The 13,235-nt window shown below is 72.1% G+C and overlaps 1 protein-coding gene across 3 annotated transcripts; it reads right to left on the bottom strand.

Annotated features, from left to right (window-relative positions):
• Positions 1-222: 222 nt before the first annotated feature.
• LLGL1 (LLGL scribble cell polarity complex component 1) lies at positions 223-13,147 on the bottom strand. Of its 3 annotated transcripts, none has more exons than XM_066977777.1 (23): positions 12,844-13,147; positions 10,474-10,571; positions 7,617-7,698; positions 7,419-7,534; positions 6,559-6,717; positions 6,311-6,473; positions 6,092-6,227; positions 5,956-6,010; positions 5,703-5,860; positions 5,374-5,591; positions 5,210-5,277; positions 4,657-4,810; positions 4,227-4,331; positions 3,790-4,082; positions 3,546-3,699; positions 3,279-3,399; positions 2,889-3,172; positions 2,367-2,631; positions 2,153-2,267; positions 1,938-2,029; positions 1,723-1,846; positions 1,530-1,609; positions 223-1,216 (listed from the first exon to the last, which is right to left on the bottom strand). In XM_066977777.1, exons 1-22 carry the CDS (start codon positions 12,922-12,924, stop codon positions 1,531-1,533), a joined length of 3,120 nt encoding a protein of 1,039 aa, XP_066833878.1. In that variant the 5' UTR covers positions 12,925-13,147; the 3' UTR covers positions 223-1,216; position 1,530. The 3 variants fall into 3 exon arrangements, with proteins under 3 accessions (XP_066833878.1, XP_066833876.1, XP_066833875.1); XM_066977775.1 differs by having other exon boundaries at positions 3,279-3,426; XM_066977774.1 differs by having other exon boundaries at positions 3,279-3,432; positions 12,844-13,146.
• Positions 13,148-13,235: the final 88 nt, after the last annotated feature.

The following is a 13,235-nucleotide window of genomic DNA, read 5'->3' on the forward strand; positions in this document are numbered from 1 at the left end:
AATGCTTTTATTTTCAATATTAAAAACCAGTATTTTTAATAACTAAACAATGCTAAATTCATCTTACCAAAAAAGGATGAGGTGGTGGTTTTTGGGGCGGGGGGGGGGTTCTACCAGGGACACTACAGCCCCGACTGCGACAGGGCCCGGGGCATGGCTGCCTCCCCTGGCCCCCCCGCCGAGGCCAGACACGTACCGCAAGAGAGAATTTTGGGGGGGGGGGGGGGGGGGACAAGGGGGAGGGGGCAACCCCCGTGGATCCCCAAAATCAGAGCTGAGCCCCGGAGCCACGCAGGGACAGAGCCAGCGCCACCGCAGTCCCCGCGAGGAGGGGGCCGAGGAGCCCGGCAGGGATTTGGCACAGTGACACCCCCGGGGAGGGGGAGGGGGGGGGGGGGCTGACCTCACCCCCCCCCTGCCCCCCCAGCAGCGTGATCCCATCCCAAACCCCCCCCCCCCAGTGGCAGGAATTAGTGTCAGGAAGGAGCAGCAGGCGGGGAGCCCAGCCTGGAGAATAGCCCTTGGAGAAGCCACCAAGAGAAAAAGGCCACCTGTGACCCCCCCACCTTCACCCCCCCCCCCCCACACACACACCCCCAGGCCACTCGGGGAGAGGCAGGGGTACAAGGAGGGGGGGGGGGGTCCCCAGGGAGGGGGACGGTCCCCGTGCGGCAGCCTGGCCCCCCCGGCACACAGAGGAGGGGGCTGTAAACTGCAGGGAGCCGGGCATGTAAACAGAGACGAGGGTCCGGGGGGGGCTGGGGGCACCCGGCCCCCCCTCGGTTTGTGCCTCCCCAAGGGACCAAACCCGGGAGGTGGCTGGGGTGGGGGGGGGGGGAGGTGACAAAAGCCACCGCAGCCCCCCCGCCGTGAGCTCGGGCAGCAGCATCCCCCGGGAAGGGGCCAGCTCCACTCGACCGTGTACGAAAAAAAAAAAAAATATTCATAAATCTTCCCCGGGAAGAGTTTGTGCAACGTGGGCCCCCCCCCCCCCTGCCGTGCCCCCCCCCCCCCCCCAGCTCAGGGCCAGCCGGGGGGGGGGGAAGCTCCAGGGCCGGTGGCCGGGCAGGGAGGCGCAGGGGGAGCGGCGGCACGGATGTTAGAGAGGAGACGAGTCTACGTTACGCTGGGGGGGCCGGGGGGGTCCAGTCGAGCCGCGCATCCCGGGAATCCGAGCACTGAGATGGGCCGGGGAGGCCGCGGGCACCGGCGCTGCCTGGGGGAGAGACAGGGGACAAGGGGACACAGACCCTGGGTGACACGGAGAGGGGGATGGAGTAGGTGGGGGGGGGCCAAAATAGGGTGGGGGGGGGGCTGGAGCTGCTGTCCCCCACCCCTCAAGCAGGGACAACCCTTGGGCATGCACTGCCCCCCTGGCCGTGTGCTCCCCGCTGTGGATGGGGACACCAGGGCACGGCGCCGGGGTCTTGGCCCCAAATACGCTGGAGGGGTTGCGGGGGGCTGGGGGCAGCTGGATCTGCGTGTGTGTCCCCCCCCCTCCCCTTCAAGGGCACGGCCCCCCCACCCACCTCACTTGATGAGGATGCCGGCGGGCCGCGCCTCGTCCTCGCTGGCGTTCCTCATGTTCCTCTCCGCCTCCTCTGAGGACCTGGGGGCAGAGCAGGGCGAGATGCAGCCGGGGGCTCCCCTGCGCCCCCCCCCCCGAGCTTCCAGCAGCACCCCCACGCTCCTCCTGTCCCCCCCCCCCCCCTCCGAACTTACGCCAGGAAATCCTTCACTTCTTCCACCGTGATGTCCCCGGTGGTGTCCAGCGGGTTCTCCATGCTGCTGTTGGGCGAGTCGACGGGGCCGGGCGAGAAGGAGGCCTGGTGCTCCTCGGGGGACCCTGGGGGGGCCGCGGGGAGGGATGGAGGTGCCCGGCCCCAAAACGTTAACCCCCCCCACCCCCACCCACACCCCATCCCTTTGTCACTCACTGTCACTGTCGGAGGGGGAATGGTTGGCCTCGGGGCTGTGCGGGACGTGGGTGCCGTTGGCTTGGGGCAGCTTCGGCGTCGCCGTCGAGTTGCTGGAAGGAAACATGGGGAGAGGTCGGTGCGGGCGGCACGACACGGGAACGGATGTCACGGAGGGGGGTGGGGGGGACACAACAAGCCCCCGGGAGCCGCAGCGAGCCCCCGGCACGACCCACCTGAGGCAGGAGGTGTCCTGCAGCCGGGAGACCTCCAGGCAGCACAGCGGCTCCGTCACGTTCCTGGCGCTCAGCGAGAAGCGCTCGAACTCGGAGGGCGAAATCAGGTAGAAACCTGCGGGGTGTGGGGGGGACGGGGAGCATCAGGGACCTCCCCCCCCCAAGGGGGAGACAGATTTGGGGGCGGCGAGGCCGCCGGGAGGTGGCCCCTCACCTTGGCCGTGCTTGGTGAAGACACAGGAGGCGATGCCGCTGATGTCCTCCTTGCGGATGCAGCCGTAGTGCACCTGGGGCCGCAGGCTGGGCACGGTGAAGATGTGGATGTCGCCCAGGTTGGTGAGGCAGGCCAGGCAGTTCTCCACCCGCTCCTCGGGGCCGGCGCTCGCCAGGCTCACCAGGGCCACCTTCCGCACCCGGCAGCCCTCGTGCGCCGTCAGCTTGAACTTGGTCTTGGCGCTCACTTTGGGCAGCGTGAAGACCTGGGGAGGGCGAGAGGAGGCGGGTGCCGCAGGGACGGGAACCCCCGGGGGGGGGCAGGAGGTGGCGGAACACCCCCCCCCGCTGCCCCAGGGCCTTCGTCAAACGGCAGCGAGTCCCCAAGAGCCCCCCCAGCCCTTTGGTCACCCCCACCCCGGTTGCTTTTCCGAGTGCCAGCCTGGATGGGAATGCCCCCAGAGCGGACACGGGACATGCCGGGGCCGGCCGGTCCCACCGTGGTGCGCAGCCCCAGGCTCACCTTGAACTGCTCCTCCGAGGAGATGAGCATGGAGTGGCTGCCCTGCATGTCGGGGGCCTTGGCCAGGTCCCGCGAGACCTCGTAGGGCTCGGGCAACGGGTTCCCCCGGCCGTCCAGCACGGCGATGGCCACCACGGGCGCCCGGTGCATCAGCTGGATCTCCTTGCCCAGCACCGCCTCCACCGCCCGCTCCGAAAACTTCTCCTGCGACGGCACCTCCAGGGCGTAGGCGAACACCGAGCCTGAGTTGGTCCCTGCCCACATCGTGGGGCCGTGGTGGGCGGCTGCGGGACGGGAGGAGCAGCAGCAGCGTGAGGATCCCTCTCCCTACAGCACGGCCGTGGGGGGGGGGGGGGGGGGGGGGGGACGGGACACACGCGGGGCTCTCACCGTCCCGCAGGTAGGTGTCCGCGAAGTAGAGGCACCGCACCACGCCGGAGAGCGAGTCGTCGGCCGAGCGGGGCTCGATCCGCCTCTGCACCGGCGTCATCTCCACCTCGGGGGGGCCCGCCTGCTCGGCCAGCTGCGCGTTGGCCTCCTGCACCTTGCGAGGTGGGGAGGGGGGGAGCGGGGGGACGGGGGTCAGGAGCCCCCCGCGCGCACACAGGCGGGGAGGGGGATGGGGGTGGCGAGGAGCCGGCCCCGCTCTGCGCCCACCTTGCTGGAGGGGCTGCCGGGGTTGAGCCTCTTCTTGCCCGACACCCTGCTCTTGCGGATGCGGCGGAAGGACTGCCGCAGGGACTTCTTCAGGGACTTGACGCGGGACAGGGGCCCCTCCATGGCCAGCGAGTCGTTGGGGTGCAGCGTACACCTACGGCACCGCTGCTCAGCGCCCGGACCCCACTGCGGGGTCCCCAGCCCGAGCATCCCCCCCCTCTCCTCCCCCCCCCCATATTGCTACCTGGCCAGCACCGGGTTGCGCCGGTGGTAGTCGAAGAGCCCGAAGCCGTGGCTGGTGCCGAAAGCCACCAGGTTCCACTCGGAGTGCAGGGTGACGGCGGTGACGGCGGCGGGGGGCACGCACTGCACCAGGACGCTGGGCTGGAAGCCGGGGGCGAAGGCGAGGGGGCCGTTGCGGGGCGCCAGGCGGTCGTGGCCCTTCCAGGTGAAGCCCTCGCGGTCCTGCAGCAGGTCCACCGTGGCCACGCTGACGGCGTGCTCCGACTTCTCGTCGCTCAGCTCCATCACCAGCACCTGCGGGGAGGGGACGAGCGGCCGGTGGGGGGACACGGAGGGCTCCCAAGGGCAGGGTCCCCATCCTGCCCCCGAGGATGGGCACGGGGGGGGCTGCGGGGACTGGGGCACCCCGTGCCCGGCCACTTCTTCCTCCACCTCTACCTGCCCGGCCGTGCCAGCCACCACCATCTTGGCCGTGTATTTGCACAGAGCGATCTTCTGGATGCCCAGGCGGGGGTCGTCGCTGTAGGGATCAAAGCAGCCCACCTGCGGGGAGAGGGGCCGGGGGTGTCACGCAGCCGTGGGCAGCTACCAGCACCGGGCGTCGTGCCCGGGGCCAGCTCCGTCCCCACGCGTCCCCGGTGCCCTGGGATCCCCCCCCACAACACCAGGGCAGACCCACGGGACGGGGCGTGCAGAACAAGCGTCCCTTGTGTCCCCGAGGCAGCAGCTGTGCCCCGAGCGAGGGGACACGTCCCCACGGCGCAGCTGGGATGGCTCCTGCGGGTGCATCTCCCCCCCGAGGCACGGGGGTGCCGGGGACCGCAGCATCTCCCCCCCCCCCCGCCCTGGTGTCCCCCCGAGACGTCACCTTGCGGAACGGCGGCCACTCCTCCTCGCCCGCCTGGTTGAGGCTGTCGTTGTGCTCGCAGTCGGTCTGGAAGATGCCGGCGGTGCCCAGCTTGTAGAGAGGCTTCAGGGACACCCCCGAGGCGTCCCAGAACCGCACCGTGCCGTCCTCGTGCCTGCCGGGGCCAAGGGGAGCTCCCGTTAGGACGGTGCTAACGAGAGCCGGGCTAACAAGAGCCGTCTGTGCGCTGGTGGCCGCCGTGCCAGGAGGGGTGAGGGGACAACGCGGTGGGTGACACGCTGCCGCCCGGCCACCGAGCTACACAGCGGGGATTGTCAGCCCAGCCAGCACCAGCAGCTGCCCCCCCCCGGCTCCCCTGCGTGCCCCATGCACCCGCTTTGGCTTCAGCCCCTGTCGGAGGTCCTCCCCCACCATCACCCGGTCCCACTCCCACCACGGGAAGGGGCTGGGGACGTCCCCTCCCTCCTGGCACTTAGGAACCCCCCCCCCTGCACCCCCTCCACGTCATGCACAGGTTCCAGGCCTCCACAGCGGAGCCGTCGCAGGCGCTCACCCGGTGAGGAGCAGACCTCGCTGCGTGGGCTCCTGGGCCAGGTTCTTCCCCCCGTTGATGGGCCAAGCCTGGGGGTGGGGGGGTGACAGCAAGCATCACACCTCCGTGCGCCCACCCCGTGGCACTCGGGGGGCGTGTGTGTCCCCTCCATCCCCAGCACTCACCGCGGAGGAGAGGCGGGGGCTCTGCTGCTCCCCGGCGCTGACGATCCTCTCCCAGAGCTTGAGGGGCACGTTGGAGATGTGGTAGGAGCAGGTGATGGCGGAGGAGTGGAGCGGCGCCAGGTACGGGGCAGGGATGGTGGGCCAGCCCGGCGTCTGCAGGTCGATCACCACCAGCTCCTCCTCCACCAGCACCACCAGGGCGCGGGGGTTCTCGAAGCCTGGGGGAGGGAAGGGAGGGGGGAAAAAGGAGAAAAAAAAATAAAAAAAGAAAAAGAGATGCCGCTAGCGGAGACCCCCAGCCCGGGGAGCGCGGTGCCGGCGGGACGTACCTCCCTCGGGCACCTCGGGGTTCTGCACGGTGAAGAAGTCGATGACGCGGGAGGTGAAGTCCAGCGTGGCGAGGGTCTGGCCCTGCAGCACGCTGACGCAGTGCCGGTCGCCGTAGCTGGCCCGCGGCATGCCGCCGTTGAAGATGATGAAGGGGTTGCTGCAGGGGGAGCAGAGGGGTCGGACCCCGCACCCCCGGGGACCGCTCAGCCCCGCACCGAACCTCCTCCGGCACCCGGCCCCCCCATCGCCTACCCCGACTCGCAGGTCCGCCACAGGATCTTGTTGATGGCTTTGCAGGGGAAGGGACCTGCAAGGAAGACCACACCGCTGTTACGACACCGACCCAAGCCCCCAGGTCTCCCCCCCACCCCCCCCAAAGCCCACGCACCGTAGGGGATGGTGGACAGGACGGGCTGCTGGGTCCTCTGCCCGCCGCCGCCGGCCGCCCACACCATGTAGCCGCCGTCGCTGTGCGAGCTGACGATGCTCTTCCCGCTGTGCTCCCAGGCCAGGCTCTCCAGCTGCTGCAGGGGGGACAAGGGGGGCTCGAAACACGGGGGGGACAGGCTGCAGCACCCCCTCCCCGGGGCCGTCCCGGCCCAGGTACCTGGTTCCCCAGGAAGAGATGCTGGACGGCGCGCGTGCTCTGGTCCCACAGGGCCACCAGCCCGCGGCTGTACCCGATGAGGAGCCTGCCGGCGTCGCGGGGGTGCTCCTGGATGGACTCCACCGGCCCCAGCGCCTTCCCGCAGCGGTACTCGTCGGGCACGCTGCGCCACGGGAGGTGACAGGGGGACACAACGGGGTCAGGAGGGACCGGGGATGGCAAGTTCGGGGAGCGGGGCCGGCGCTCACCTTTGCAGGATCTCGTCCTGGAAGAGGGTTTTGTCCTCCAGCAGCACGAGGCCGGGCAGCGTGAGGAAGTAAACCGCGCCGCCCTCGGTGCCCAGGCAGGCCACGGCGCCCAGGGCCATGGGCAGGATCACCGTCACCCGCGTGATGCTGGGGGAGCAGCTGCGGGGGGGGGACCAGGGCTGTGTCGGCAGCGGGCAGACACCCCAAAACCCCTCCTCCATCCCACTCTGGCATCACCCCGGCATCCCCAGCTCTGCCGGCCCACGAGGATGGGGACGATACTTGGGGAGAGCACCCGGGCTGTTTGGCCCCCGCTATCAGCCGCGGCGCTCGCAGGCGATCCCTGAGCCATTAATCACACCCCGGGGCCAGGGCCGCATCTCCCGACCCGCGGGCCGCAGCCCGGAGACCAAACTGCCCCGCCGGCGGCGATGCCCGCTCCCCCGCGCCGTTCCCAGCCCGGCGCCCTTATCGCTCCCCAGGTGTCCGGAGGCCGGGAGCCGCGTCCCCCGCACGGGAGCCGCTCTGCCCCAAACGCTCCCATGCAGCGGGGCCGCCGTGCTCCGTCCCCGGCGAGCTGTTTTTTCCCCCTCCCTCCTCAAGCCAAACAAACAGCGCGAAAACCTCGCATCTGGCAGCGCCGTGCGGCCAAGCCCCACCCCGGCACGACGCCGGAGCCGGGTGTAAACTCTGGCAGACCTCGCCTGCCGCCGCCCAAACTCAAAGGCGGCCGAGCCATCGACGCCCACGGCGGCAGCGGGGTCACCCCCCCGGGGGAACGAAGCGGGCTGGGAGCCCCCCCCCCAGGTCCCCGGCCCCAGCCAAGCGCGGAGGAGGAGGAGAACTTAGCGGTGCCGGACCCAGGGCGCGCCGGGAGGCCGAAGCTGCGGGTCTCCTCCAGGTGGGAGCAGCCGTCCTTCTGGTAGATCTCCCAGAGGTGCAGCGTGTTGTCGTCCAGCAGGGACAGCAGCCAGCCCTGCAGGGGGACAGCGGGGTGGGCGCGGGGGGGGCCGCGGATCGGCGAGCCCCCCCCCCCACTTCCCAGGCCCCCCACCTACCTGCCCGGCCAAGAAGTGCAGCTGGGTGACGGTGGCCGTCTCCTTGTGCAAGCCCGTCAGCTCCACCCCGGGAGCGCCGTACCTGGGGGGGCCGTTAAGGAAGCAAGAAGAGCAGAGCCCACCCCAAGAGGTCCCCCCCAATCCCCCCCCCGCCCCCCAAATCCCAAATCCCAAATCCCACAGGGTGCAATTCAACCCACACCCCCCCATCTAAGCCCGGTTTAACCCCCCCCAGCCCACCCAGACCCCCACACCCTGTGGCCCTGGCCGCCCCCCCAGCCCGCTCCCCACGTCCCCCCCCGCGTCCCCCAATCCCTCGCCGAGGGTCACCAAGCAACGGCCCTCCGGCTCGCGTGTTGCTGGGAGCAACCCGCTCCTGCGCCAGCCGCCGCGCGATGCTTATTCAGCGGCTCCCCCCCCCCCCCCCCCACCACCACCCCCCCGCCTGCTTCCTGCCCCAAACCCACCCCAGCTCCACAAAAAGAAAAAAAAAAAAAAAAAAAAAAAAAGGGCCCAGAGCAGCCCCGGATGGCTGCGAGCCGGGGATTTGCGGCTCGGTCGGGGGAAACGAGTTCGGAAGGTGCTGCAGAAAAGCCCCCGCGCCCCGCCGCGGCCCCGCCGCTTGGCTTTGGGGTCGGACGTGCCCTGCGCACCCCAACCCGGGGGTCCGGGACCCTCCTGGCAGCGTGGGGCCGGACCCCAGCCCGACGGCTCCGAGCCCCTTCCCGCTCTCATTTTGCTGCCCGATTACACTCCAAATGGCCGGCACCGGGGGGACGGGGACGCTGCCAATTAGCCACGCTCGCTCGGGCACGGACAATGTCCCCGAGCCCTCGGCGGCCTCGCGCCCTAAACTTTCCCATGGGCTCCCCTCAGCCCGGCTGCTCCCGTTGGAGCCGGCCCCGCGGGGACACCGGGGACGCCGCCAGCCCCGGCACGGCTGCAGCACCGAGCTCTTCCCGTGCCTCCCGCCTGCACCCGGCGCTTCCGAGGGTCAGGATGCGGGGCTGGCACGCGGCCGGGGCGGGCGCACGAGGGCCGGGCGGGCTCCTGCCCTCCGCCACCCCCTTCTTTCTCACCCGGGGCCGCCCGGCACACACCGGCGGCAGGGTGGGGTTTGGTATGTGCCGGCACGGCCGCACTCACCCAACTGGTCCCGGCTCCTCCATCGGCGACGCCGCTCAGCAGGAACCGGGGCAGGACCGGCACCGATGCTCCAGCGCCGAGTGGCACCCCAACGGGGCCACGTGGCAGCCCCAACGGGGCCATACGGCAACCCCAACGGGGCCATACGGCAACCCCAACGGGGCCACGTGGCACCCCGACCCCACATTCTGGCTGCGAGGAGCCTCCCGATCCCTGGTTCACCCACCCATGAGCTTCTCCACCAGCAACTTATCCTCCCAGCTGCTTCCCCCTGGGAGCACTGGGGTGCCCGGCCCGGCCAGGGCGCGTTGCCCCGTGTGCCGCGGGCAGCGCATCCCGCACCCCAGAGCCGGGACGGATGAGTCCCCGCAGGGTGGTTTCCATATATCCCTGCCCTTCTCCCCCCCCAAAACACCCACCGCTGCCTCCCCGTGCCCCGCACGGTGTCCTCGGCACGGGGAACCGGCGCGGCGGCTCTGCCCGGGCCGACAGGCAGGAGCTGTCTGGCAGCACCGGCGCGGCCGGGCTGGAGCCGCCGCGGCGCTGGGGACACGGTGGAGGAGCCAGACAGCCGGGGTTGGGACGCGGGGAACAAGGAGCGGGGCGAAACTGCAGCCCCGGGGCAGCACCCGGCACGGCTGGGGGACGTCGCCCATCCCTGCTCACCCCGCGGGCTCGCTCGGTGCCAGCACAGCGGGCTCCAAACCGGAGCCAGCACCGCGCTGACCGCCGCACCCCCGAAACGCGCTGCCGGACGAGATGTCGGCAGCCCCGGGGACAAGCAGCCAGCGAGAGCAGCTCAGGACACGCAGGCGAGGTGGGGACCAAGTGCTGGGACCCCCCCTGGCTTCTCCAGTGGCTGTGAGGGGGACGGACACGGGTCCCCGGAGGGTGCCAGCCCCCAGTGCCGCGCTGTCTGCGCCCAGCTGGGGAGCCCCCAGCGGTGCCCCCGCTAACCAGCGGCACCAGTCAGGCCAGCTCCTGGCCGCGCAGCCGGCACCGGGACCCCCACCTCGCCCGCTTCCCCGCGCCGCCCGGTGCCCAGCCTGCTCGAAGCGCCCTCCCCGGGGCCAGCCCCCGACCCAGCGCCGAGCCGAGCGGCGACGTCGCGGCCGGGCTGGCCCCGGCAGAAAAACGCCATCTTTGCGCGGGGAGCGGCGGCCAGAAGGGGAGGCAGGAAAGCTGGGACCCCCCCTTTCTTTCCCTAAAACAAAACAAAAACAAACCCCCACCCCCCCCCAAACGCGGGGCTCAGCCGCCCCCGCGCCCACCCCGCATTCCTGCGGCGCGGGGGCCCCCCGAGCGCGGGACGCATCCAGCCCTGGCCGCCCGCCAGCAGCAAAGCGCGGCCGGACCCCTGCAACACGCCGGGGACGGGACGCATCACGTCCCCCCCCTCCTCCTCCCCCCCCCCCTTTTTTTTTTTTCCCATTTTTTCCAACATTTCCTCCCCAAACAACCGCTCGGGCACGGGGAGGAGCCCCCAGGGTGAGGCAAAGCAGGGGGGACTCGGGGTGTTTTGGACAACGAAGCCGCTTTCCCCCCCCCCCCCCGGCGCTCCCCCTTCCCCGGCGCAGCGCAGCTGCAGCGCAGCTGGACGGACGGACACCGCCGGGACATGGCTGAGGATGGGGGGGGGACAACGTGTGTGTGTGTGCGCGTCCCCCCCCCCCCCTCGGTGCTGGTGGTGGGGCTGGGGAGGAAAGGATACAGCTTCACCGCTCCCGCCTTGGTGCCGATGGCCATCACGCGCAGCCGGGGGTCGTAGGCCAGGGCGCTGGGCTGGCTGGGGAAGCCGTGCTCCACGGTCTGCGGGGACAGCGAGGTCAGAGAGGAGCCCCCCCAGCTTGCCCCGAGCCCCCCCCCCAGCAGCAGCATCACCCCAGCACCCAGCGGGGCGGCACCGGGGCGCTGCAGCCCCATCCCCGCGCCGAGGACATGCCGCGTCGGTGCCCGCAGCGCCCCAGGCGATGTTTTAGTGGGGTGCGCGCCCCACCTCATTGAACCCCCCCCCCCCCCCAAAAAATAAATAACCAAACCTCCCCCATCCCCACCCAGGCACCGGGGGAGCCCCGATCCCGCAGAAGGGACCCCCCCGGTCCGTGACACCTCCCCGAGGAGCCGGCGCAGAACCAGGCGAGCGGGACCTGCGAGCGCCTGGGAGCGGAGACGGCCCCGGCGAGCCGCCCGCGGGCACCTTCCCAAGGAAGTCCGGGGACGGCGGCGGCGGCGTGCCCGGGCTCGCCGTCTTCGGGAGGGGCTCCCGGCGGCGGCGGGGATGCGGAGGGACACCCGCCGCCCTCGCCCCCGGGGGAGCAACCCCTCCATCCGCACCCACCCCGGCGGCCGCCCCATCAAAACGCCGGCGAGGCCGCTGGAGCCAGCCCGGATCCCGGCCCCGCTGCCTTTGTCTGGGGGCGGCCGAGAGGCGCCGCGGGGCGGCTTTTTGCACCCGCCGCCGCCGGGGGGGCACTGCCAGGGATCCCCCGAGGGTCCCCGGGCTGGGAGCACGGGGGGGGGGGGTGCGGGCACCCCTCTGCCTTCCTGCACCCCCCCCCCCTGTTTTGAGTTCGGGTCCCGGTCCCCCATCCCCGCGCGCCCTAAAGGCGCTGCGCACCCTGACAGCCACCCTAAAGCCAACTGGGGGGGGCGCGGAGCTGCAGCGCCCCGGGGATGCCCCGAGCGGGGCGCTCGGCTGGGAACCCCTTAGCAAAACCCCGCCGGCGCCCCCAAAAAAACGTCCCCCCCCCCACCCCCCCTTTTGCATCCTTTCCTCCCGCCAGGCAGCGGGGCCGCATCCGGCGGGGGGCTGCTCCGGCCGGCCGAGGCGCGCTCTGGGCCGAATTACAGCAAATCCGAGGCAGATTTGGAGCTTGAGAGGAAGGGGGGGGGGGGGGGGGTGAAAAAAAAAAATTAAATAAAAAAAGAAAATAACAAGATCTTAATGGGAGGCAGGTGGGCAGGCAGCCGCCCGGGGTATGGGGCCGGCGGGAGCGGGGCTGCTCCTGGCAGCGTTTCCGTCGTGGAGCCCCCCCCCCGGTGATGCCCCCCCACCCCGTGAGCACGGACGGGGTGCTGGCCCGGGGTGCTGGCCCCCGCAGGATGCGGCCCCGCAGCCCAAAATAGGGCTGGGTTGGGGGCTCGGGGCAGAGCCGGGGGGACCCTGAGCCCCGGGCAGACCCCGCTGCGAGGCTGGGGGGGTCTCAGGAAGCAAGGGGGGACCCCAAAGCTGGGGGGGGGGGGGGGTGAGGATCTTCATCCCCGGGGGGGTCAGGGATGTTCCCAGTGGGGTCACCGGGGCTGGGAACGGCCCCGTCCCGGCACCACGGGGCTGAAGATGAGGGGGTGCCCCCATGCTGCGCTCCCCCCCCCCCAGCACCAGCGGGGACACCCCGGGGGGCTCCATCCCACCCGGGTGACACCGGGACGGCGATGCCCAGCTTGGGGACCCGGGGGACGCAAAGCGACCCCCCCCCCCCAAGGGGCACGATTTTGGGGTGCCGGGCAGCCCCCAGGGCACGTTTTTGGGGGTGTCACCCCCCCGCTCTGACCTCCCCCAGCCCCCCGCAGCCCTTTGGGGTGCCGGGCCGGGACCCCCCCGGCCCCGCAGCACCGGGGGGGGGGGTAACCGGAGAGCTGGGGGGGGCCGCACCGGGGATGCTCCGGGGGCAGCACGGTGCGGGGGGGGGGGAGCCCCAAAACCCTTGGTCCGGGGCACCCCGGTACCGGCGGGGCGGGCGGGGGGGGGCACAACGGGGTTGCCCCAACACCGAGGACGGCGGGACACCGGCGTGCCCGGAGCCTGTACCCCGGGGGGGCCCGCGGTACCGGCACCCAGGGGTGCCCCAGCACCCCCCCCCCAGCACCCCAGGGTGCCCCCGCCGCGGAGCTCCGCGCTCCCGGTGCACGGCTCCGGGGGGGGGGGGGGGGGGCGCATCCTGCGTGCTGGACGGGGGGGTCCCGGGGGGGTCCCGGGGGGGTCCCGGTTACCCCGTTACCGCCCCCCCCCGAGGGCTCCACGCCCCCCGGTGCTCACCCCCCCCCACCCCTCCCGCCGCCGCCCCCCGTGCCCGGGGCTCACCTTGCTGAAGGCGAACAGGTCGTGGCGGAGCCGCTCGCGGTGCGGGTCGGCGCCCTGCCGCCGGAACCGAAACTTCATCATGGTGCGGCCGGTACCGGGCGGGGCCGGCGCTACCGGGGCCGGGGATCCCGGTACTACCGGGGCCGGTGCGGGCAGTGCCGGGCCCGGTCCCGCTCCCGGTGCCGGTCCCGCTCCCGGTACCGGACCCGCTCCCCCCCCCGGCGCCCCCGGTCCCGGTGCCCGCCGAGCGCCGCGCGCCGAGCCCGGGCAGGCACCGCCGGGGCGGGGCGGGACGCGGCCCTGACGGACAGCTCCCGCCGCCAATCAGAGCCCGCTCTCACGCAAGGCGCCGCGCCGCCCCGCCCGGCCGCGCTGCGCGTGCGCTCCCCCCC

Source organism: Anser cygnoides, chromosome 15 (assembly GCF_040182565.1).
Source record: "Anser cygnoides isolate HZ-2024a breed goose chromosome 15, Taihu_goose_T2T_genome, whole genome shotgun sequence".
Lineage (NCBI taxonomy): Eukaryota > Metazoa > Chordata > Aves > Anseriformes > Anatidae > Anser > Anser cygnoides.

Excerpts from the sequence above, each read along its gene's own strand:
- LLGL1 (XM_066977774.1), bottom strand. The coding sequence starts at position 12,924 with ATGATGAAGTTTCGGTTCCGGCGGCAGGGCGCCGACCCGCACCGCGAG. Across the intron at positions 7,535-7,616 it reads TGCACTTCTTGGCCGGGCAG|GGCTGGCTGCTGTCCCTGCT; the intron begins GTAGGTGGGGGG and ends GTCCCCCTGCAG. Across the intron at positions 2,030-2,152 it reads CAGGACACCTCCTGCCTCAG|CAACTCGACGGCGACGCCGA; the intron begins GTGGGTCGTGCC and ends GTTTCCTTCCAG.